At 42.1% G+C, this 22,483-nt stretch overlaps 1 protein-coding gene across 1 annotated transcript; it reads left to right on the top strand.

Annotated features, from left to right (window-relative positions):
• Positions 1 to 1,033: 1,033 nt before the first annotated feature.
• Positions 1,034 to 21,805, top strand: si:ch211-117k10.3 (Krueppel-like factor 15). The gene is made up of 3 exons (XM_050036941.1): positions 1,034 to 1,167; positions 4,621 to 5,781; positions 18,364 to 21,805. The coding sequence occupies exons 2-3, from the start codon at positions 4,691 to 4,693 to the stop codon at positions 18,530 to 18,532; spliced, it is 1,260 nt and encodes a 419-aa protein (XP_049892898.1). The 5' UTR covers positions 1,034 to 1,167; positions 4,621 to 4,690; the 3' UTR covers positions 18,533 to 21,805.
• Positions 21,806 to 22,483: the final 678 nt, after the last annotated feature.

Raw genomic sequence — 22,483 nt, 5'->3', positions numbered from 1 at the left:
GAGCCAAAGCTCTCAGCCCCACACTGGGAGTCAATAAGTCTGATCATTTCTCAGCATAGATGAGAATAACAATCAGGGCAAATGGAGGCAATCCCCTCATAGAAAAAATGCATTTATGAATCGAGTCACGTCAGGGGAGTCTCAAAACTCCACACACAAATGCAGGGAAGTTTACAAATTAAAAGCACTTTGTAAATGCAGGTTCGACAGTTCATATATCAATGTAACAACCTCCAAATATGTATGATGAAAATTGCAAATACTCTTACATGCGTACATTTGTGAATTTCAATTGCACATATTTAAAACAAGAAATATTTTTGTGTGCATCACAAATATGTTTATAAATCTTATTTTTTATATGTGGATTTTCTTCTACTTATATATGAAATGAAACATATTTTTGTGGGCATTGAAAATGTGTTTGTGTTTTGAGTCATTATATATATTGAGTCATTTATATATATATATATATATATATATATGTATATGTATATCCCCAAATACATCTGTGAATCCTTTTTTTGTGCATTTATTAATTTCTGTGTGCATTTATTCATTTTGAGACTGTTCGAGCTCCATACAAATGTTCCCTAGTTGTAATCAAAACTAGAAAATGCCTCCATCTTCTGTATTATTTTAGTGTAGTATATTCAGGAGTAGTTTGTTTAGTAGCAGGATGTTGTCAGAACTGTCTCCTCAGGAGCTGCTGCAGGTTTGCAGGATGCAGGACAAAGAGCCCAGAGGCTGCTCTGATGAAAAATGGTACATAGTTACATTGATAGGTGTTTCCATTATTTTGTCCATCCCTGTGTACACCATCAATAGGCCACATTGTATCGTGCTTTAGTCGTTGTACAGTGATCCCTCCATCAACACATGGCAGTCAGAATTTATCGAGCGGCAGCCAATCAGAGCGCTTCTTTTAGGGCGAGCCTCCGCCGCGCTCAGCCAATCAGAGACGCGGAATAGGACCCGTGCCTCCGAGTTGTGCAGCAATGCTGTCACGTGACGCTGGGAAAAGGAATGCCAACATGGACCCGTGGCAAGGACGGGATGTGAGTGTGCTACGACAATAACACGACGGAGGAAAAGAGAGAACAGGAGAACACTAGAGCCATCGACGGCGCCGCATCTCCTTACCGAGCCTCCTCCGAACTACACACGGTAGGTCAAGCCGAATGTCCGGGATGGTCGCGCTCGGTTCATCCGGAGACACGTAGGAGTATAAATAGAACAAATTTTGACCCAGCCGAACTTGAGACTCGTGGATTCCTCCGCGGACGCAGTCGCATTCAGGCGGATTGCGATGTTGCCGACCGCTTCTGCTTTACAAATAGCCCGAGCACATTTTTTTCTGCTTTCGAGCGAGCCCCGAGCAACACGGTCCGTTTTCCTCGCCACACGGTAATGGGCGCGTCAGTGCGGGCCGTGTTTACCCAGCGCCTTGTTCGTGCATTGTGTAAAGTATGAGGCCCTGCTGCAACATGTGCCTGACCGTCTGACAGCAGCAACAAACAGCCTGCACACAGGCTAACGGGCACTCTGTCACCGCTGTAAGCCTGTCCGTTCGGGCTCTGTTTTAAATAGAATGTCTGCGACAAGGTAGGGGTCAGATACACTGTAACTACAGATGCATTTTTAATAAACTTGGAATTTGCATGATCAAAGAATTTTCCATTTCATTTCTCATATCCTGTTAATACAATGCTGCCTCACTTTGTGTGCATATACATATAGTCAGACCAGTGCTAGAAAATTTTAAAGTTTATTGTGGCCCACAGGTGAAGATGGCCTTGAAAAAATAAAGGTAATTGTAGAAGGTTTAGGAATATTCCTTCCCTATATTTGATAACAACTTTTAAATATGGGATATTTTATGTCAAATCTAATGCACAAACCACCATTAAAACCTGCACAGCTTTTTCATTTTGTCTTAGTTACATATTGTTCATACTTTTTAATTTGTGACGCACGATAATATCAGTGCATCATAGGTATTGGCCTATATTGGCTTTAAAATGAACTACCAGAACCAGCCAACATGCTTTTTCTTATTTAGCACAATGAATGAATATAACATACATTTAAAAGCTTTCTATTTCATGTGTCCATCTGCTGGTGGTCCATCATGATCAGAGTATGCATGCATAATATCATGTTAATTCCACTACAGAGACTTGATGGTCACTAAAATTAGGTGGGGAAAAAGTGGATATATCAATATCGGTATCGGTTATAGGCAATAATTTGTTATATATTGGCATATCGGCAACACATCCAATATCGTGCATCCCTAATTTTGATAGTATTTTAATAGTTTTTAAATAGAATTGTATTTTATTCTGTACTTACTTGGGCTGTCAAATGATAAATTTGTTTAATCCCAATTAATTGCTGAATTTCAATAGTTAGCCTAATCGCAATTAATCACATTTTCAGTCACTTTCACTATTTTGCATTTAAAAACAGTTTTAAAGTCCATTTTAACAATGTAAAGTAACTCTAGTGTCTTGACTGGGGATTAATTGAAATCAATGAAATGTATTTTATGATCTTGACTTTTAGATTTATTTCTTTCAGATCAGTGCTGCACTGCTAAAACAGTGTGGTCCTGAAACCATGACAACATGCCAACATGAAGACGTCCCTCAGACCCAGGTGTTCCACAATGTTGACTGGTCTCCAGTCAGATTCCAGCCATTTAGCAGCGCTGTAGTTAACATCTTCGATTTAGTTTCATCCACAGGTCTGAGCAGATTTGGACACTCCAAAATAGTACTCTGACATCTTTGGTGATGCAGTTGCCCACTGACATCTGTGGCTGCATCTGTGTGCTCAGCAAACTCTAAATACTTTGGTGATATTTTAATTCCATTTGAATTAAGGTGCATATTACTTTCCTCTTGTCAACTAAGCTGTTTGGGAGTGAAAGGGGCCATTCAAAAGCGCTGGTATTTTTCATTACTGTGGTAGCAGAAAGCTGCTCCAGCAGCTTGACTAAAAGTAAGGGTCCATCGAAGGGACAAATTAGCAGTACACAGTAAACGCTATTTAAAAAAACACACACTTTTTAATTGTATTTTAATTGCATCGTAATTAATGCATTAATGCTAACAGTCCTGGTATTTAGGTTTCTTGATGTTTTTCAAGACTTGATCGTAATGTCATTATCTCCTACTATGTTTATGTTATGCACCAATACACCCAAGCTAATTCTTGGCAATAAACCACATGCTGATTCTGAAAATGAAATGGTCGGCTGCAACACTAGGTAGATCTGGTTAAAGGTTTCATTACCAACAAGGCAAAACTGGCAAAATGTTCACCATATCGCCACCTTAGAATTATAAGGTTCTATCTGCATTCTGAGGAGATTTGAGATATTGAGGTTCTGCATTCCAAATAGCATAAATGATATGAACCTTTTTGTTTCTACATAAGAAGTAAAAAATGAATGAATATAACTTAAAAAAGACCTCATACTGTGCTAATAAGTTGTCACAGAGAAAGAATATATGAATAACTCAATTCTGACAATTTTCAGATAGGACCTTATAATTCTAAGGTGACGATAAATCAATTGCTTTGTGGAGCAGACGTTGCAGAAGACTTAAAGTGATAGTTCAGGTTTTTGGACATGAAGCTGTGTGAAACGCTGACCATCTGTAGCTCTGATGTGACGGTGTCACTACTGTCAACGAGCCTCCTGCTCTGAGAAATCGCCCGTAGCTTACCGGAGAAAAAGTAGTTCTGAAGATGTACGGGGGACACGTAATCAAAAGGTTTTAAGCTACAAAAAAGTATGCATGTGTTTTGTTAGACTATTTCAATAATTTTAAAACATCCCCGCATTACGTCAGACCTTGCTATCAATTGGGACTATTTTCTGGCCAGTATCACTCCGCCGTGCAGGCCCGCAAGACAGCACGCCAACAGAAATCAATTAGACAGTTCATCACCACGCCATGCAGGTGCGCAGGATAGCAACGGTTTCACACAGCTTCATGTCCAAAAACCTGAACTATCACTTTAATGTGAACTCAGAGCTGATGGGGTACATAAACGTCGCTCAGGAGGGGCCCAGCAGCAAACTTTTGCCACGGGGCCCCCAAACAAGTAAATTTATCTCAGGTTTTTTTTTTTTTTTTTTTTTTTTTTTTTACATGCGTGAAGAGTTGGTTTTGTAACATATAACAGCAAAACACTGTTAACTGCATTGAGCATCGACATGGTAATTCTGTATGTGATTGTCAACACTTGCTGTATTATAATTGCATTGTATGTGTATTGCCCAAGTTGTAATTTCAACCATATCACCTAGCCCTTGTTTATACTTTAAACTTTATTGTCTATCAAAGTAGAACATTGTGTTTTGCACATCTGGCAAGTAATAAAATACAATGTACAAAAATTAGGTAGCAAAAAATGAGATTAAAATTATGTCTGTAAGAAACTAGCGAATCAGCGGCCTGTGGAATAAATGATTTCTTAAATATGTTCTTTGTAACCAAAGGTAATGTTAATGAGTAAAAGTCAGGTGGTGATGTAAATAGCTCTTCATTCACCTTGTAACTTTTTGCTGAGTAATAAAATCCAATCTCAATGCTTCCTTTGCAGGTTTTTTTTGTTATCCCACTCCTGGATAGTGTTTCCTCAACATCCTCTCCTGTGCGTTTGGCCTGGATCAATGGTGTCTCTCAGCAGCAGAACGCTGATTTTGGAGAATGACCTGTTTAGGGATAGCAGCAGCCTGTTCTCCCTTGGCCTAGGAGATGGCGCCCACAGCGAAGGGGGCAGTTCAGCCTCCTGCAACAGCCCCGAAACTGGGGAGGTGGGGGCTGTGCACAGCTCTAGCCCTGGAGAGGAGGAAGAGGAGGATGAAGAAGAAGATGAAGAGACAAGTCTGCATATTTTTTTAGGAACAGAGGGAGAAGAGGAGCCTGCGAGTCAGGATCCTAAACTGCCAGAATTTCCTTTCCATCCCTCTTCCCCGTTCTCCCCGACCCTGGAGGACATAGAGGAGTTCTTGAGGGAAAAAATGGAACTGGTCAAAGAGGGGCTGCTGACTCCAAAAGAAGAGGCCTCCCCTCTTCCATGCAGTGAATCTCCATCCTCCACTGCACCCCCGGCTGCTTCCTTAGAGACTTGCAGTGACATAGGGACTAGTGCCTCTCACTGCACTTCAAGCTCAAACACCCCTCAGAAAGATCAAAAGAGCCACAGCCCAGCTGACCTTTATCCCTCTGGCCAAATGAACTCCCCACCCTCCACCTTAACCTCACCAGTGCTCCTGGGGGGTCCACTGGTTCTCCAGCTCCAGCCCCTACCTCTGGCCCAGCCCTCGGCCTCAGCAGGCTCTTCACCTGGGGCACCAAGTGGCATTTGGCTCACTCATGTGGTCATGGGGCTCCAGGGTGCAACAGGACAAAATGTCACCCTGCTGGCCCCACAGGTGCCCTCCACCCCCACCACCCTGTTATCACTAAACAGTGGAGATACCAAGTCAGCTGATCAGAAGTACGTGAAGATCGCTCCTCTGCCCATCACTATGAGGACTCTAGAGATCACAGGCATGACTGGGGTTGGGGGCCAGGGCAATGGTCTGCTTAAGGCCGTGGCCCCCCGGATGACCAGACTGCCACCTACAGAGAGGGTCCATAAGTGCTCCCACCCAGGCTGTGGGAAGATGTACACCAAAAGCAGCCATCTGAAAGCTCACTTCCGCCGGCATACAGGAGAGAAGCCCTACACATGTAGCTGGCCTGAGTGTGGATGGAGGTATGTGGCATGATGTGTTCTGTAGTAGCATTAACCCTTTATAGGGTTGAAATACTTTGAAATTCAAAATTTCAACCCTAGAGTGTTATTGGAGGACATAACAAGACTTTTTTGCTTTTGTGACATTTTTTTAACATTTTTCATTTTCATCTTGAAAATCAAGGTCAACGAAGTTACATATTTGGTTCCTTGCCCTAAAGTGGTAAAAAAAAAAATCCAAGAAATGTATATATAAAAAATACAAGAAATACACATATAAGGTGAAATTAACGTGTTGTAAAACACTAAAACATAATTTTTAGAATATTACAACATTTGTGCTGATTCAGGCACCTGTCAGCATACACATTATCACTTTGGAGGCAGGCCACTTCTTCATGATAAAGCAGTTACGCTCACTGTTCATGCAGAGGTGGACCTTGCAGACCCTTCAGACCACGTTTGACCTGAGAATGTTGCCTATCCTGCTGCAGTACTTGCAGCCTCATTTGGGGTGTGGCTGCGGTGACAGACTTAGGGACATCAGCACTGGTGGTCAGGCTCCTCGTCATCATCACTGATGGCAGGGTGGGCTGGCACGACAACAGTCTCCCTCCTCTTGACATGAAATATCCGAGCAGGCACTTGCTAAAAATTAAACACATGCAATAAAACAACTGTTATAAGGTGGTGCATTTGCAAAATAAATGTTTTGAAGGAGCAGCAGCGGCACTGCTAAATGAATGTTTTGAAGGAGCAGCAGCGGCGCTGCTAAATGAATGTAGCGGAAACACTGGGTATATGTCCAAATATGGACATTCCATATTAACTCTAGTTTTTAGGTGAACAGGGCGTATGATCAAATATGGTGCCCCCATTTTTCATGCCATAATTTTACTCATTTCACTAAGTCCTCCACAAACAACACATATTTAATCACTTAGCACAACTATTCAACCATAAAATGTGTTCGTTTCATCAACTTACCATGGTTAGTTTTGATGTTTTGACCATAATTGCAGAGGGAGCAGAGCCGCATGATCGTCTTTTTCCAACTTCAGAAAAAACAGCAAGTTGGATGTGGTCCAGGTCTCTGCTGATTTGTCAAATGCCACAATCACATGTTCTGTGATGTAGGTTAATCTTTGCTGATTGGCTGGGTGAAGACCACATGCTACTTGACCTCACTGAGGCACAGGATGGGCGCCATATGTAATGTGTGCGGAAATTACCAAATATAGTTCCTTACCCTATAAAGTAAATATGAAGTGTAAGACTAACACGCAATTTATGGTTGTGCGTAGACCCTACGCACATAGCCTATGCACGTCGCCTTTGATGTTGTGAGCATTTTTACTTCTAAGGTGGTGTGTCTGTGTCACTCTGCAGTTACACCCCCAAAATGCTAGATGGCGGTGGAGGTTTCTGTTAAGTGCTATAAAGTTTAGTTGATTCAAAACACATTAAACATGGCTTAATAGAGACAATTTCAAACACAAGTACACAAATTGGCTTCACTATAAATCGCAGCATTGACAGACAAACACTTGTCTTTATCTGGACACATTTTCCCCACAAATACAACATGCTAACGTTACTAGCACAGGCCTATGGTATTTTACATTGTATAAATTAGCCTAGCAACTAGCGATCTTTCCCTCTTCTCATATAAAACCAGGGACAACAGCAACATTTAACAAAGGTAACAGCACACAATTCGGCTCCATTACAACTAGAGTTGTACCGATACCGATACCAGTATCGGAAATGCCTCCGATACTGCCTAAAATGTGGCATCGGGCATCGGCGAGCACAGTCTATGACCAAGCAGATACCACGTCATTACACATACGCACGCTATCGTTTGAACATCACCATCGCGATGTGCGGTGTCTGTCTCTGTCTCTCCCTCTCTGACAAGAGCAGCCCCTCCCCCTCTCATGCACATGCTGCAGTCACACACTGAAGATGAGCGACATGCAAGAAGGAGAAACGGTAAAGGAGGATTTATGCCTTGTACACACTACACGACTTTTCTGCCTGTTCTGAAAGTCGCTATGTCACATTACACGATTGTGGAGTCATAAAATCGTGCTGTGACTTGGCTGACAGACATGACAGACTACATGATGGTCCACACCAATTATCCCCGGTCGTCTTTCACAACGTGTGTGATGTCATCAGGTTATTCTTGTCCTATTTTTATTACTTTTACTATTATTTCAGTCACTGTCTGTTCATGTGCCAGCCGGAACGTTGTTGTAGTCACCTAAAAAGCGCAGGAAGTGTTGAGTTTGAGATGACGGCGCCATGCATTAACTTTATCAAGGCAACAGAAGCGGATAAAAAGTAAAAATATAAAGATACAGAGGGAATGATAAATAACGGCCCTTTTTATAATGCAGTCTGTTTCAAATGAAGCTGGTAGCCTCTGCAGTTGTGGTGAGTAAAAGCCCCGCCACTATTTTTGTATAATGTATTTTTTAATATCGCAATATATATTGCAAAAAAAAAATATTGCAATGTCAGTTTTTTCCAATATCATGCAGCCCTACATTCTACTGTAGCCTTTAAAATGTGTTTTTTACCAAATTGTGGCTGCACTTTAACCTGTGTCTTGATCTGTGTCAACACTGGATAATAATAATAATAATAAAAAAGTTTTATGGCATTCATTCTACTATCATGTATTTATTTCTTAATATTTTACATAGAGTTTTAGGAGTTGAGACATACAACAATTCATATCCCATCCATTTTTATTTTACACACTGGTATCGGATCGGTACTCGGTATCGGCAGATACCTAAAGTTCAGGGATCGGAATCCGTATTGGGAAGGAAAAAATAGTATTGGTACATCTCTAATTACAACTCACAACATTCACCAACAAAACAACTGTCACACTCAACACGTTTTCCAAACAAATACAACATGCTAACGTTATTAGCGCTAGCCTATGGCATTTTACATCATATAAATTAGCCTAGCGACGAGCGGAGATTTCCTCTGCTTATATGAAGCCAGGATAAATCCCTTATGGATAAATCACATACAAGACTTATAATGCTACAATGCTACATAATGCTACAAAATTTTGGGCACCCCTGACAATTTCCATTATTTTCATTTATAAATCATTGGGTGTTTGGATCAGCAATTTCATTTTGATCTATCAAATAACTGATGAACACAGTAATATTTCAGTAGTGAAATGAGGTTTATTGGATTAACAGAAAATGTGCAATATGCAACAAAACAAAAATTAGACAGGTGCATAAATTTGGGCAACAGAAAAAATCACATCAATATTTAGAAGAGCCTCCTTTTGCAAAAATAACAGCCTCTAGAAGTCTCCTATAGCCTCTAATGAGTGTCTGGATTCTGGATGAAGGTATTTTGGACCATTCCTCCTTACAAAACATCTCCAGTTCAGTTAGATTTGATGGTTGTGGAGCATGGACAGCCCACTTCAAATCATCCCACAGATTTTCAATGATATTCAGGTCTGGGGACTGGGATGGCCATTCCAGAACACTGTACTTGTTCCTCTGCATGAATGCCTGAGTAGATTTTGAGCAGTGTTTTGGGTTGTTGTCTTGTTGAAATATCCAGCCGCGGCGTAACTTCAACTTTGTGACTGATTCTTGAACGTTATTCTCAAGAATCTGCTGATATTGAGTGGAATCCATGCGACCCTCAACTTTAACAAGATTCCCAGTACCAGCACTGGCCACACAGCCCCACAGCATGATGGAACCTCCACCAAATTTTACTGTGGGTAGCAAGTGTTTTTCTTTGAATGCTGTGTCCTTTCGCTGCCATGCATAACGCCCCTTGTTATGACCAAATAACTCTTTGTTTCATCAGTCCACAGCACCTTATTCCAAAATGAAGCTGGCTTGTCCAAATGTGCTTTTGCATACCTCAAGCGACTCTGTATATGGCGTGTGTGCAGAAAAGGCTTCTTCCGCATCACTCTCTCCCGTACAGCTTCTCCCTGTGCAAAGTGCGCTGAATTGTTGAATGATGCACAGTGACACCATCTGCAGCAAGATGATGTTGTAAGTCTTTGGAGGTGGTCTGTAGGTTGTCTTTGACCGTTCTCACCATCCTTTGCCTTTGCCTCTCCGATATTTTTCTTGGCCTGCCACTTCTGGCCTTAAGATGAACTGGTTCTCCCTTTCCTCACTATGTTCCTCACAGTGGAAACTGACAGCTGAAATTTCTGAGATAGCTTTTTGTAGCCTTCCCCTACACCACAATGTTGAACAATCTTTGTTTTCAGGTCATTTGAGAGTTGTTTTGAGGCCCACATGTTGCCACTCTTCAGAGGAGACTCAAAGAGAAGAACAACTTGCAATTGGCCACCTTAAATACCTTTTTCTCATGATTGGATGCACCTGTCTATGAAGTTCAAGGCTTAATGAGCTCACCAAACCAATTTTGTGTTCCAATTTATCAGTGCTAAGTAGTTACAGGTATTCAAATCAACAAAATGACAAGGGTGCCCAAATTTTTGCACAGCCTATTTTTCATATCTGATTTAATTTCATACAACTTAATATTGCTACACTAAAAATCTTTGTCTGGAAAATACCCCAGTACTCAGCTTTTATTAGAAAATGAATGGCATGCCACTGTGATCGTTTTCTGTGAAGACAGAGTAAATTATTATGCAGTCTCAGAGGGGTGCCTTAACTTTTTCATACCACTGTATTTTAGTTGAGGCTTTACTGTCTCCACAATTTATTGTTTCTTATCTGTGAACTAAAGTAAATACAAGCTTCTTTTCACTGAGGGAATAATAATATACAGAAACAGACAGGATATCTGCGTCACTGCGACGCATAGTTACAATTCTGGGGAGGTGGACGTCAGGCTACGGCTAGGTTACAGCATAGGCTCTACGTCGACGTGGAGCCTACATCGTAGCTACAGCATCGATTCAACGCAGAAGTATAAATTAGCTTTAAGATTAAAGGAATACACCATGTTTTATGGAGTCACAAGTGCTATATTGTAGGCAACTGGACTTGCTTGCGTTTCTTGAAGACGTTTCGCCTCTCATACAAGAAGCTTCTTCAGTTCTAAATGACTGGTACGGAGTTGCAGGCTTTAAACCCTGTGTGTGTGTAGCAGAATCGTAGGGGTCACATGTGAGCTCTTAGTTTCAGAGTCGTTAAGGCCACAGTGTGAGTCGTTGACCCACCTGGCCATCAGGTGAGTCGTTAGGGTCAGGTGGGACCCGGGATGAACTGGTGTGAAGTAGGGCATTAACAGAAAAGTCGATTTGTCAACGTGTCGACGTCAGTGGCGCAAGTCGACACCCCCCGGGAGTAGTCGACAAGTAGTGTGTTTTTTCTCTCTCTCTCTCTCTGTGTGCTCGTGTACGGAATGCAATCGCTGCCTCTGATTGGCTTACGCTGATACTTTATCCTGGACATACTCGGGCGTACTATAAGCGGAGCGGACTCCGCGAGGAATGTCCGCAGTCATTCGGGCTTTCATAGTCGAGCGCACTTCTTCATTGTAGTTTCCTGTAAAAATGTCCGTGAAAAATCCCCGCGATGTGAAAAATACATGCCGAGCAGTCACTGGTGCGGAGCGGAGTCAGCGCGGTCGTAAAATCTGAGCTTTGCGCGCACAGGGTTTGCGGACGTCCGCTTTGAGTCGGCGCGGACCTCCGCAGAGTCCGTTCCGCGTACGTTCCGCCCAAGTATATTCGGGCCGAGTCGACCTGAAAAAAAAAAGTCGTTAATGCCCTAGTGTGAAGTCGTCTGGGGAGGGATCCCAAGACTGCATTGTAGGTGGGTGATAAGTGGTGTCGTAGGCCACCCCCTCTGTTTAACGATGGTCATTCCGACTTGACGTAGATGGTTTCTTTTACTCTTTCAAACCACCTTTCTTCCCTGGCCAAGATGTGCACATTGCAGTCCTCAAAAGAGTGTCCCCTCTCCTTTAGATGTAAGCGGACAGCTGAGTCTTGACCTGACGAGCTGGCTCTCCTGTGCTATGCCATGCGCTTGTGGAGTGGTTGTTTTGTGTCACCAATGTATAAATCTGTGCATTCCTGGCTGCACTGAACTGCACACACTACATTACTCTGCTAATGTCTGGGTTTCTGTCTCAGTGTGTTACTGGGTTTAAAGTGTACAGGGAGGTGGTGTTTGTCAAAAATCTTCCTGAGTTTCTCAGATACGCCTGCGACATAAGGAATGACAATGTTGTTATGTTTTTGTGTCACTTCTTCTGTCTGCTCTGGGTCTTTTAGAGGTTTTTGTAAAGGCAGGTTTTAAGTGCTTCCCTGATGTGTTTCTGTTCCTTCACCTTCCCCTCTGTCCTAGTGGGCATGTTTTCAGCCCAATGATTCAGTGTCCTGATGACTCCCAACTAAAGATGTATCGATACCACTTTTTCCTTCCCGATACCGATTCCGATCCCTAAACCTTAGGTATCTGCTGATACCAAGTACCGATCCAATACCAGCGCAAAATAAATACATAATAGTAGAATGAATGCCATAAAACTTATTTATATTATTATTATCCAGTGTTGACACAGATCAAGACACAGGTTAAAGTGCAGCCACACAATTTGGGAAAAAACACATTTTAAAGGCTACAGTAGAATGTAGGGCTGCACGATATTGGAAAAAAACTGACATTGCGATATTTTTTTTATTTTTTTTTTTGCAATATATATTGCCATATAAAAAATACAAGAATTTTCACCAGATGACTTAAAGTAAGAAAATAAAAAAATAGTGGCGGGGCTTTTACTCACCACAACTGCAGAGGCTACAACTTCATTTGAAACAGACTGCATTATAAAAGAGCCGTTATTTATCATTCCCTCTGTATCTTTATATTTTTACTTTTTATCTGCTTCCGTTGCCTTGATAAAGTTAATACATGGCCCTGTCATTTTAAACTCAACACTTCCTGAATTTGTTTCAAATTAAAAGTCCCTTATAACCTCGGCTGAGAGAATTCATCCATTTTCTAGATAGGCTTTTATTTTGAAACATTTGTAGGAACTTCTTGTGGAGAAATCAGTGACTTTTGTGTTTAAGTACGGTACTTCAAATGAAGCTCCTGCCATCTGCTGGCGCTTTTTAGGTGACTGCAACAACATTCCGGCTGGCACATGAACAGACAGTGACTCAAATAATAGTAAAAGTAATAAAAATAGGACAAGAATAACCCGATGACATCACACACGTCGTGAAAGACGACCGGGGATAATTGGTGTGGACCATCATGTCGTGTGTCATGTCTGTCTGCTGACTCCACAATCGTGTAATGTGACATAGTGACTTTCAGAACAGGCAGAAAAGTCGTGTAGTGTGTACAAGGCATAAGTCCTCCTTTACCGTTTCTCCTTCTTGCATGTCGCTCATTTTCAGTATGTGACTGCAGCGTGTGCATGAGAGGGGGAGGGGCTGCTGTTGTCAGAGAGGGAGAGACAGAGAGAGAGGCGAGCGGAGCGGAGCAACGAGCGGAGCTTCAGAGCTGCTTTTCTGAAGCAAAACAAAAGTTTATATGTTCTAAAAAAAAGAGAAAACATTGCATGTCCTGCGATGTGACTATCGCACATGCGCACATCACGATGGTGATGTTCAAACGATAGCGTGCCTATGCGTAATGACATGGTATTGGAGTGGTCATAGACTGTGCTCGCCGATGCCCAATGACGCATTTTAGGCAGTATCGGAGGCATTTCCGATACTGGTATCGGTAACGGTACAACTCTACTCCCAACTGCTCCAATTGGTGGTGAGAGTCAAACAGCAGGTATTGGTCTGTGTGTGTAGGTTTTCTGTACACCTCAAAGTTTAGGTTCCTGTCCTCTTCAGTGTGTACTGCACAGTCTAAGACTGTCTCCTCTGACTTCCTCCCATGTGAATTTGATGTTGGGGTCCACTGCATTAATGTGTTCCGTGAAGGCTTCTCCACATCTTCCATGTCAGGGGGGTGCTGTGTTGTGCTGTGCTGTGCTATGGCCTATTCAAGTGCTGGAATTTGTTATTCACGTGACAACGCCTGAACGCAACACAGACTGAACTGAGTTGTACACAAACTCAATGTGCCGTGCTGCGGGTTTGGGCAGGGCTTGGTTATAATTGTCTCGGACTCGGGTCGGGTTCTGTCAGGAAAATGCAGCACGAGTGTGCCAGATGGTGTGCTCATCTGTGTGTGTGTGTGTGTGTGTGTGTGTGTGTGTGTGCGCGCGCGCGCGTGGGTGGGTAGAACTCCACCGTGCACGATACGGAGAGCAGAGGAGAATTGTAAACGCGCGACCATGTAGAGACAGAAATGACATGCCGTGGTGCAAATAAGATAAATAACATAAGGTTATGTAGTTTGTTTAATAAAAGGACAAGGTATAGACCTATTCTATAGGAAAGGTAACCATGCATGACTTCTGTTGTGATCTGTTGCTATATAGAAAATACAGATAAATAAAATTAACTTGAACCATCAAGGGGGGGCGGGGTGGTCGTTGGGGAGGGCTAATATAATGGTAGGAGAAACACTGCATGTAAAGATTGGCCACTATAGGGGATACCAGTGGGCCTATAGCACAGCCATGCTTTTTGTCAGTAGAAACCCTCGCTGTACTTGAAGTAGGTGGTGGTCAAACAGAGATCCAGCAGGTCATAAATGTGGTCTGGGGTGAAGACGGTCCTGTTGGGAAGGGAGCTGTCCTGTAGCAGACATTTCCTCACTGTCTTAACTGCTTCTTTAGTGGGAATGCAAGTGAAAAGTGACGTGACATCGTATGATACCATAGGTTCGTCAGAGTCCAGTGTTATCTCTCTGGTCTTGTTGGTAAAATCCTCAGAGTTCCTTACATGGTGTGGATTGTTACCAACCAGGGGAGCTAGGATTATAGCTAGGTGTTTGGAGATGTTGTACGTGACTGAGTTGACGCTGCTGATGATGGGTTTTAGTGGTGCTCCTTCCTTGTGTATCTTCGGGAGTCCATAGATACATGGGATGGTCCCAGCAGGGTAGAGTCAATAATACAGTGGTCCGTCAGTGACTTTCCTTTTCCAGTTTTTGTAGATAGTCTATTACCTTCTTTTTGTAGCCACTGCTAGGATCACTCCTCAGTGTTTTGTATGTGGCTGTGTGGCTAAGCAGAGCAGTGAATTTGGGACTACCATGCCATACCATGATGAAGCTTCTTAAATGAGAGGTGAAACGTCTTCGAAAAACGCAAGCAAGTCCAGTTGCCTACGATATAGCAATTATGATTACGTGCTTTTATGGAGATTTCTCCAGTGGTTGATGCAAGGGGCTGCATTGGAGGGGCAGGTTGCTTTAGGTATTAGTGAGATGATGACACATGATCCATGAAGTCCAGTTGAAGTGACACATCCATGAGTTTGAAGGGTTGGCAGATACGAAAACACTGCACAACTTTTTATGACAAATGCCTTACTGGAAGATGCTGCATTGAGTTGCGCCAAAAATTGAGATGGAGTAAACTTGTGCCAGAAGACTCTGCTAGTGGCAGAGTGCCAATGATAGGCTGAACACTTCCTGTTTGCGTGAGTGGCAGTCAATACAAAGATATTCAATTTACAATGATATGGAACAGAAAAGCTGAGAAAACTCACGTTTGTAGCTGAAATGTTGATAGTTTGTCCTCTTTGCTTGATAAATGACTAAATAAATTGCTCAGAAATCAAAATTGTTATTGATCAGTTTTCTGTCATTTAGCTCATTGACTAATGAGTTCTTGTTAGTGTTATTTTCTTTGTGTCAGAATGCTGAAATTGCTCGGGGCGTCGGTGGCTTAGCAGGGTCCGACATTAACGGTTGCCCGAATGCCCGGGGCAAGTAAAAATAGCCGGCGGGCCAGCAGACCCTGCGCAGACATGCCCAATCGGGCAAGCAGCACCGACTCAATTTTTTATTTTTATTTTTTTTCTAATCGTAGGGCAGGAATTATACCATGGCCAAACAGCCAGTGCTGTAATCCCCCTCCTACCCATACGGCCAGTGTAGCATGTCCTGTTTTTTTTTTAACATTAACATGACAAACAGCAAGGCTACGGCTAACAAGTTGATGTAGTGACACTCCTCAGACAGACACACACACATACCGGACAGCCTCTCAGTCCTTAGCCGCTAACGTTAGCTCGTGTACAACACAGGTACCACACAGAAACTTTTACAAAGGGTCATAATGTGCTTCTAGTGACTGTCAAATCGCCAGCGAAACTTGTCTGCCTGCTCTCATGGGACAAAGATCCTCTGTGAAGAAAGACGGTTCACTCTGCTCTGCCGCCAGGAACAAACTGGGAGGCAAAGATCCTCTCTGAGGAAGAGGGTTCACTTTGCTGCAGGGTTCACCAAAACGTTTTTTTGTTTTTTTCTTTTAATAAATTAAAGAACATACAAGATCCTGTAGAGAATTAATACATATAATACAATACAATAAACATGTCAAATGAAATGAAGGAAGAGGATTTTTTTAAAGGCAAATTAAATATTGGGGATTTATGTAAAATATCCATAGAGACATATAAATAATTATATAATTAAAGATATGTAGGCTATGTTAGGTGAATACTCCTGTCAGTGACCCTGACCACTGGCATTGGCAAAAGAACTGGAGTTGGTCCCCGGACGCTGCACTGCGGCTGCCCACTGCTCCCAGTGTATACAGTAGGATGGGTCAAATGCAGAGGTCAAATGTATGTAATGTGCTGAGAAAGGACAATAAAGAATCTTCTTCTAATAATAATTTCTTAATAACTAGGAGATAACAAAAGAATAAAGAGATTTCAAAGACTTAAAAAATAAGGGACATGAATCAAAACAACAAGAAACGAGATATATCCCCAGTCATGCACACCCAGTTTTAATAAACTCAGTACTGTTTTTCAACACATATATTGTTTTGTCTTCATTCAATGTAGTTAGCACATATTGTTATTGCGCCATTGGTTTTGGCCTTGGTGCCCCACATTTTGGCCGTGATGCCCCAATAAATTTGTATTTATCAAAGGCCAAAGTGGCCTTGCCCTAAAAATGACTTAATTCCAGGCCTGTAATGGTGTATTTCCTTTCCTGTTTCTGTCCTCGGAGGGGCCAGTTGCAGTGTGCTGCTTTTTTATGTGCTGCTGCCTCCATTGGCTGAGCGTCTCTGCTGACGTAAGATATAAGTCATGAGCGAAAATATGCACCACACAGCCAGAAAAAGAACTTGCCCGGCAGGGCAAGTAGGAAAAAACCTTAACGTCGGACCCTGCTTAGTGGTAGAGCAGGCACCCCATGTACAAGGCTGTTGCCGCAGCGGCCCGGGTTCCACTCCAGCCTGTGGCCCTTTGCTGCATGTCACTCCCTCTCTCTCTCCCCCCTTCACGCTCATCTGTCCAATCGATTAAAGGCTTAAAAATGCCCGAAAAAATATCTTTAGAATGCTGAAATTGCTGCATCCCCAAGAAAAAAGAACCATCTTTAGCTGCATACTATCACTGCTTATTTATTTCATTTCATTTAACTAGGGATGCGCGATATTGGATATTTTTGCCGATATCTGATTTATCAGTATGTAACAAATCATTTGACTGATAACCCATACCAATATCGATATATCCACTTTTTCCCACCTAATTTTAGTGATCATCAGGTCTCTTCTGTAGTGGAATTAACATCATATTATGCATGCATACTCTTATTGTGATGGCCCACCAGCAGATGGAGACATGAAATTCAATACTTTTTAATGTATGCAATATTCATTCATTGTGCAAATTTAGAAAAGCATGTTGGCCTATTCTAATAGTTCATTTTAAAGCAAATATTGACTAATATTACTGTGCAGCTCCAGATTTAACCTTTGTTTAACCAGGAATAGTCCCATTAAGATTCAGAATCTCTTTTTCAAGGGAGTCCTGGCCAAGACAGCAGCATGAAGAATTTCACATAAAAGAACAAACAGACTAAGAACACAATAGCAAAAAGATTAAACAAACCACTTCAAGTTCACACGCAAGAAACAAGGAACAAATTTAACCCAGTTCAGACTAATGATTCATGATGAGACAAGACAAGTTTTAGAGTGTTGCAGAGACAAGTTGCAGTTGTTAGAACTGGCCGGTCTGAGCTTGATTCAAGCCAGCTGATAGTGTCACCTGCAACTCAGCTGGTTAAATTGCCAATGGCTGGTTTTAGAACATAAAGCTCATCACCTGTTTCAACAGCCAATTGGCTTGTAGTGAAGTCCACTGGTCAAGTCAAAATGACCACAGACGGCATGTTTGCTTGCTGTGGCAGGTGCTCCGTCCCTGCCAAGCCCTCTGTTCCCGCCCTCACAGTGCGGCAGTGCTCAGCTGCCCAAATACACGTTAATACCAGGTGTAAACAGGCTAAAAAAAGTCTACTACAATGTGTGTATTATTTACCAGGTCCAGAGTAGTATGCACTCTGTGGGCCTAGAGCTCCTAGCTTAGTTTCTTGAACACCTGATTAGGTCATGCAGGGGACATGGATAAATTAACCAGTGGGCTCATGTGGAAAAACTTGGTGTATTTGTCCTTGGTACAGTGTCCCTTACCTCACCCGCCTGCTTTTGTGTCACCAGGTTCTCCCGATCTGATGAACTGTCTCGTCACCGCCGCTCTCACTCTGGCATCAAGCCATATGAGTGCTCACTGTGCGAGAAGAAGTTTGCCCGCAGTGACCACTTATCCAAACACACGAAGGTCCACCGCAGCTCCAGGCCCAGCAGGATTATCAGAGCCACTGTGTGACACCTTCAGCTGGCCTAAACCCTGACCTGCCCCCACCCAGCCTGGCCTGGCTCTGATGGAGGGGGGTCTGGGTCTCCCTCAGGACTTTTGGTGCTTCACAAGCAGAACTTTCAGAAGAATAGTGAGAGCTGGCTGCTGTTTTCCCTTCATTTTTTCCTTCCTGTCTTTCCCTCCTGCTGTTCATCTTTTACTGTTCTTTCTGAGCAGCTTGTCTTATACTGAGCAGCCACCTCAGGAAAAAATCCACTGACAATGGATTTCCTGGCCTTCACTCACACACACACACACACACACACACACACACACACACACACGACAAAACACATAACCAGTCAGTCTCACAGAGGCCCTTCTTGCAACCACTGGTTGCAGCACAGTTACCAAGCTTCCAGGTGCTGTTGGAAGTGGGGTGGTAACCAATAACACGTGTGTCTGTAATTCTTTAATCCCCTTTCTTCTTTTGTGATTGCCCTTCTTCCTCAAAGCCTAACTTCAGGGTCCACACAGAAAAAGCTTCCCAATGTTTTTGTACGTTGTTAAAATGAAAATTTAGTGCCAAGTTTATTTTATGTGTTCTAATCATATGGTTGTGTTCACGTGGCAGAGCGTGACAGCCATCGCTATGCGGTGAAATTATGACTTAAAGCTGCAGAATCTCCTAAATACTTTGCAGATTTTTAGAGTGACATTTCACTCTGAATGAACGCTGTAGCCCCATTTTCACCAAACACGTTTGGTATGGTACCTTTGGAACCAAAAGTAACCCTTCAGACATGGTATCTAGACCCTAGGTCCATTTAGCATTTCCACCACAAACAGTATTCTTAAATGTGGGCAGGGTTGTTGTCACTCACTGCACTGTCCCGCACTCGCTGTATTTCCTCTTCACCAGTGACACAGATGGAAGTCTGCACCTCATTTATCATCCGTAGAATGGGATTGCACGCCAACATTTTGTGAACAACATTTTATGCATTGAGTGCTTCTCAGGCAAGTGCAGGGGTTTAGTGTTGCCATAGCCCACAGGAACAATGCTCCATGATGCTTTTTTTTCTCCAGGTGAGGATTAGAATATACGCAGTCAACATAATCCGGTCAAAATTAATATACATATTTTTAAACGCTTGAAGATCCACTCATTACTAAAAGTGTATGTCATCCAAGAGAGACAATAAAAACTAATGGAGAATTGAGTAACGTTACAAGTAAACGTTCCACCTTAAAAGTTGCAGGCAGTTGGCCCAGTAAATTAAGTAAATTTTTTTTCTCAGTCTCCAGCTGCTGCTAGAGGCAGCAAAACATCCTTTCATTTTATAGTTCTGCTTTACTAATGTATGTAAAACACGCTACAGTATGAACAGTGGTTACATGAGCTTCAAAACCTACTACTACTCAGCCCTGAGCAAGAGTGACTGTCCTCTATTGACCAATCAATGGGCTACAAAGTTTCTATTTCCACCTTATAGTACCAGATCAGTGTGCTAGGTATCCCAACAGAGGGGTGACCAAAAATGGGGACGGTAAGAAACTGTTCCATTGTTACCATCCACAACTTTTCACAGTGGAAACAGGAAAAATGCATACTAAACTGAAATGAACTGAACCCTGTGGGACTACTTGGTGAAAACGGAGCTTATGACTCTTGATATTAGGAGTAAATGCTGAGATACTGTTAAATTTGTGGCTTTGCTCACAATTTGGCCAAACTGAGAAAAACTTCTGTTTTAAGCATTCAGTCCTGGCTTTTTTTGTATTCATTCAATCCTAATCCACTCTGTTTTGACCCTTTATTCCTTTGCTCAGCTCCTGTAATCTCTATTGATGCCTTTGTCCATATCACAAAACCAACCTCACTTGATCCTACTGTTATCATATGACTGCTCTTATTTAACTGTGATTCTGAACTGGGGGTTGCCAAACCAGAAAACCCTGTTCTGGCCCTTTGAGGAAACGCCACCCTCGCTGCGTGACAGTTTATAAGCTCTTTGTTCTCTGAAATTCTCTTGAAAATCATTGTGCTGCCGACTTACATGGCCTAGAAAACTACTCTGTCTGTGTGTTATATCTTGGCTCAATGGTGCAAAAGTGATGTGAAGCACTGCTCTTTCGTCTTTACAGTAGCAGTTACTGTAAAACAATTCTCTGTTGGTTATAGCAGCAAGAAAAGCTAATAGATTAAACAGCTGGAAAGGCAGCTAACATCTACTCAATCATCTATTAGCATACTCAATATAATGTGTAATGAACATAAAGGACAAAGATAACATGTACAGCTTGTAGCCTTTATATACATGGGTTTTTTTTATCAATGAGGATTTTCTATCAGTGCATTAAGCTATTCAGTCGTGTTTCTGGAGAGGTTTTTGGTCTGTTATGTGAGTTTGATTGTAGCGTGATCAATCTGTGGAATGTCAGACTGATTATGGTTTGGGATTTGGAGTCCCACTCTACCCATTCACAAACCATTAAGCTGAGTCTGCTGGTCTCAAGTGCACTTGTGTTAGTGGAAAGTGAGAAACAGTTATTGTGCTCTTACGGCAGTTCCATAACATGTATTGGAACCGTAAAATGCCAAAAAAAAAAAAAAAAAAAAGGATTTTGTAAGGAAGGTTAAACTGCACCATGCAGTGCAGTCACTATTATCATTTGTTTGTGCTCTAAATACATTGGTGCTTGTTAACCTACCAGTGCTTCACATAAAGAGACAGTATAACTAACAGCTTCACATAACTGGATTGTCTCTGTTGAACCAGCAGACATTCACTACTACAAACTGTAGGCTACCGGCAATCTTAATTTAGCTCGAGCAACGTTGGTGCTTTTGGATAAACTCAAAAGTAGAGCACTTCTGCATGTAGCAGTTCACAGTCATTTACACAGCAATCCTCCTCATATCCCTGTCTCGTAGCATTATGGATACATTAGGTTTCACTTCTGTAGAACCAACCATGCTTAGTAATGTAGAAACCCATTCAAAGCAGACAGACGGGCAGACGTGTTTATCTGTCTGAACCAGCGCTGTCTTTGTGTCTGAGCCTCCCCAGGCTGCTTCTACTGACCTACATCCAGACCTGTATTCCCTAATCATCATCCAATTCTCTTTCTCTTTCTCTTTCTCTCTCTCTCTCTCTCTCTCTCTCTCTCTCTCTCTCTCCCTCTCTCTCTCTCTCTCTCTCTCTCTCCTGCCTGTGTATCTGGTTGAACACAGGCTGTATTTGTTTTGAGTTTTTTTTTTTGAATACCAGATATGCTATTTTCCTATTTGCAAAAATAAAATGCAAAAGATGAAAATGCTGAATCCTTTGCTCCTTTGTTTTTTTAGGGATGTAAAGAACTGTAATAGCCATTGAGGAGAGAATGGGAGTTGCAGTAAAAGCCTGGTTCACACACAAGTGTGACAAAGTGTTCATTTTCACACTCACTACCGTTTTACATAGTACTATACTGATTCCATTGTGTGGAATGATATGGTCCCATTTAGACATATACCAGTTAATGATTGGTCAACAACACCAATGTCGGACAAGTTACTCTTAAAATGTAATCTATTATATATTACTAGTTACCTTCATTTGAAAGTAATAACTTACTTGACAATATTACTCTCTGCGTAGAGTAATAAGTTACTCATTACACTACTTTTGTATTACTTTGACCATAATGAACTCAGAAGAACTAATGTTCATTTTAAATGGATGAGTGTCATGTTGTTTCACAGCAGCTAATCAAAGCACAGAAGCTCCACTTTATTATAGTTCATGTCAAATCCAGTGCTGCGCAGGTCTGGCCCATTCATGCAGTCACATACAGTGGTTACCACTTTGTATTAAAATCCCCTGCTTGTATTAATAATAGCCTGATGATATAGAACCATTAAAAAGCCTAGACCATTTAAAAAAAAAAGAATAGCCCTGGACACAGTGACGGTCAGGCAGAGGATCAAAGTCTGAT

Source organism: Epinephelus moara, chromosome 24 (genome assembly GCF_006386435.1).
Source record: "Epinephelus moara isolate mb chromosome 24, YSFRI_EMoa_1.0, whole genome shotgun sequence".
Taxonomy (NCBI): Eukaryota; Metazoa; Chordata; class Actinopteri; order Perciformes; family Serranidae; genus Epinephelus; species Epinephelus moara.
The sequence above is the reverse complement of the archived record's forward strand: the minus strand, read 5'-3'. Positions and strand labels throughout refer to the sequence as shown.

What these genes read in the sequence shown, in the direction of transcription:
- si:ch211-117k10.3 (XM_050036941.1), top strand. Translation starts at nt 4,691, where the DNA reads ATGGTGTCTCTCAGCAGCAGAACGCTGATTTTGGAGAATGACCTGTTT. An exon ending in TGGCCTGAGTGTGGATGGAG is followed by an intron (nt 5,782 to 18,363) that starts GTATGTGGCATG and finishes TTGTGTCACCAG; the next exon opens with GTTCTCCCGATCTGATGAAC.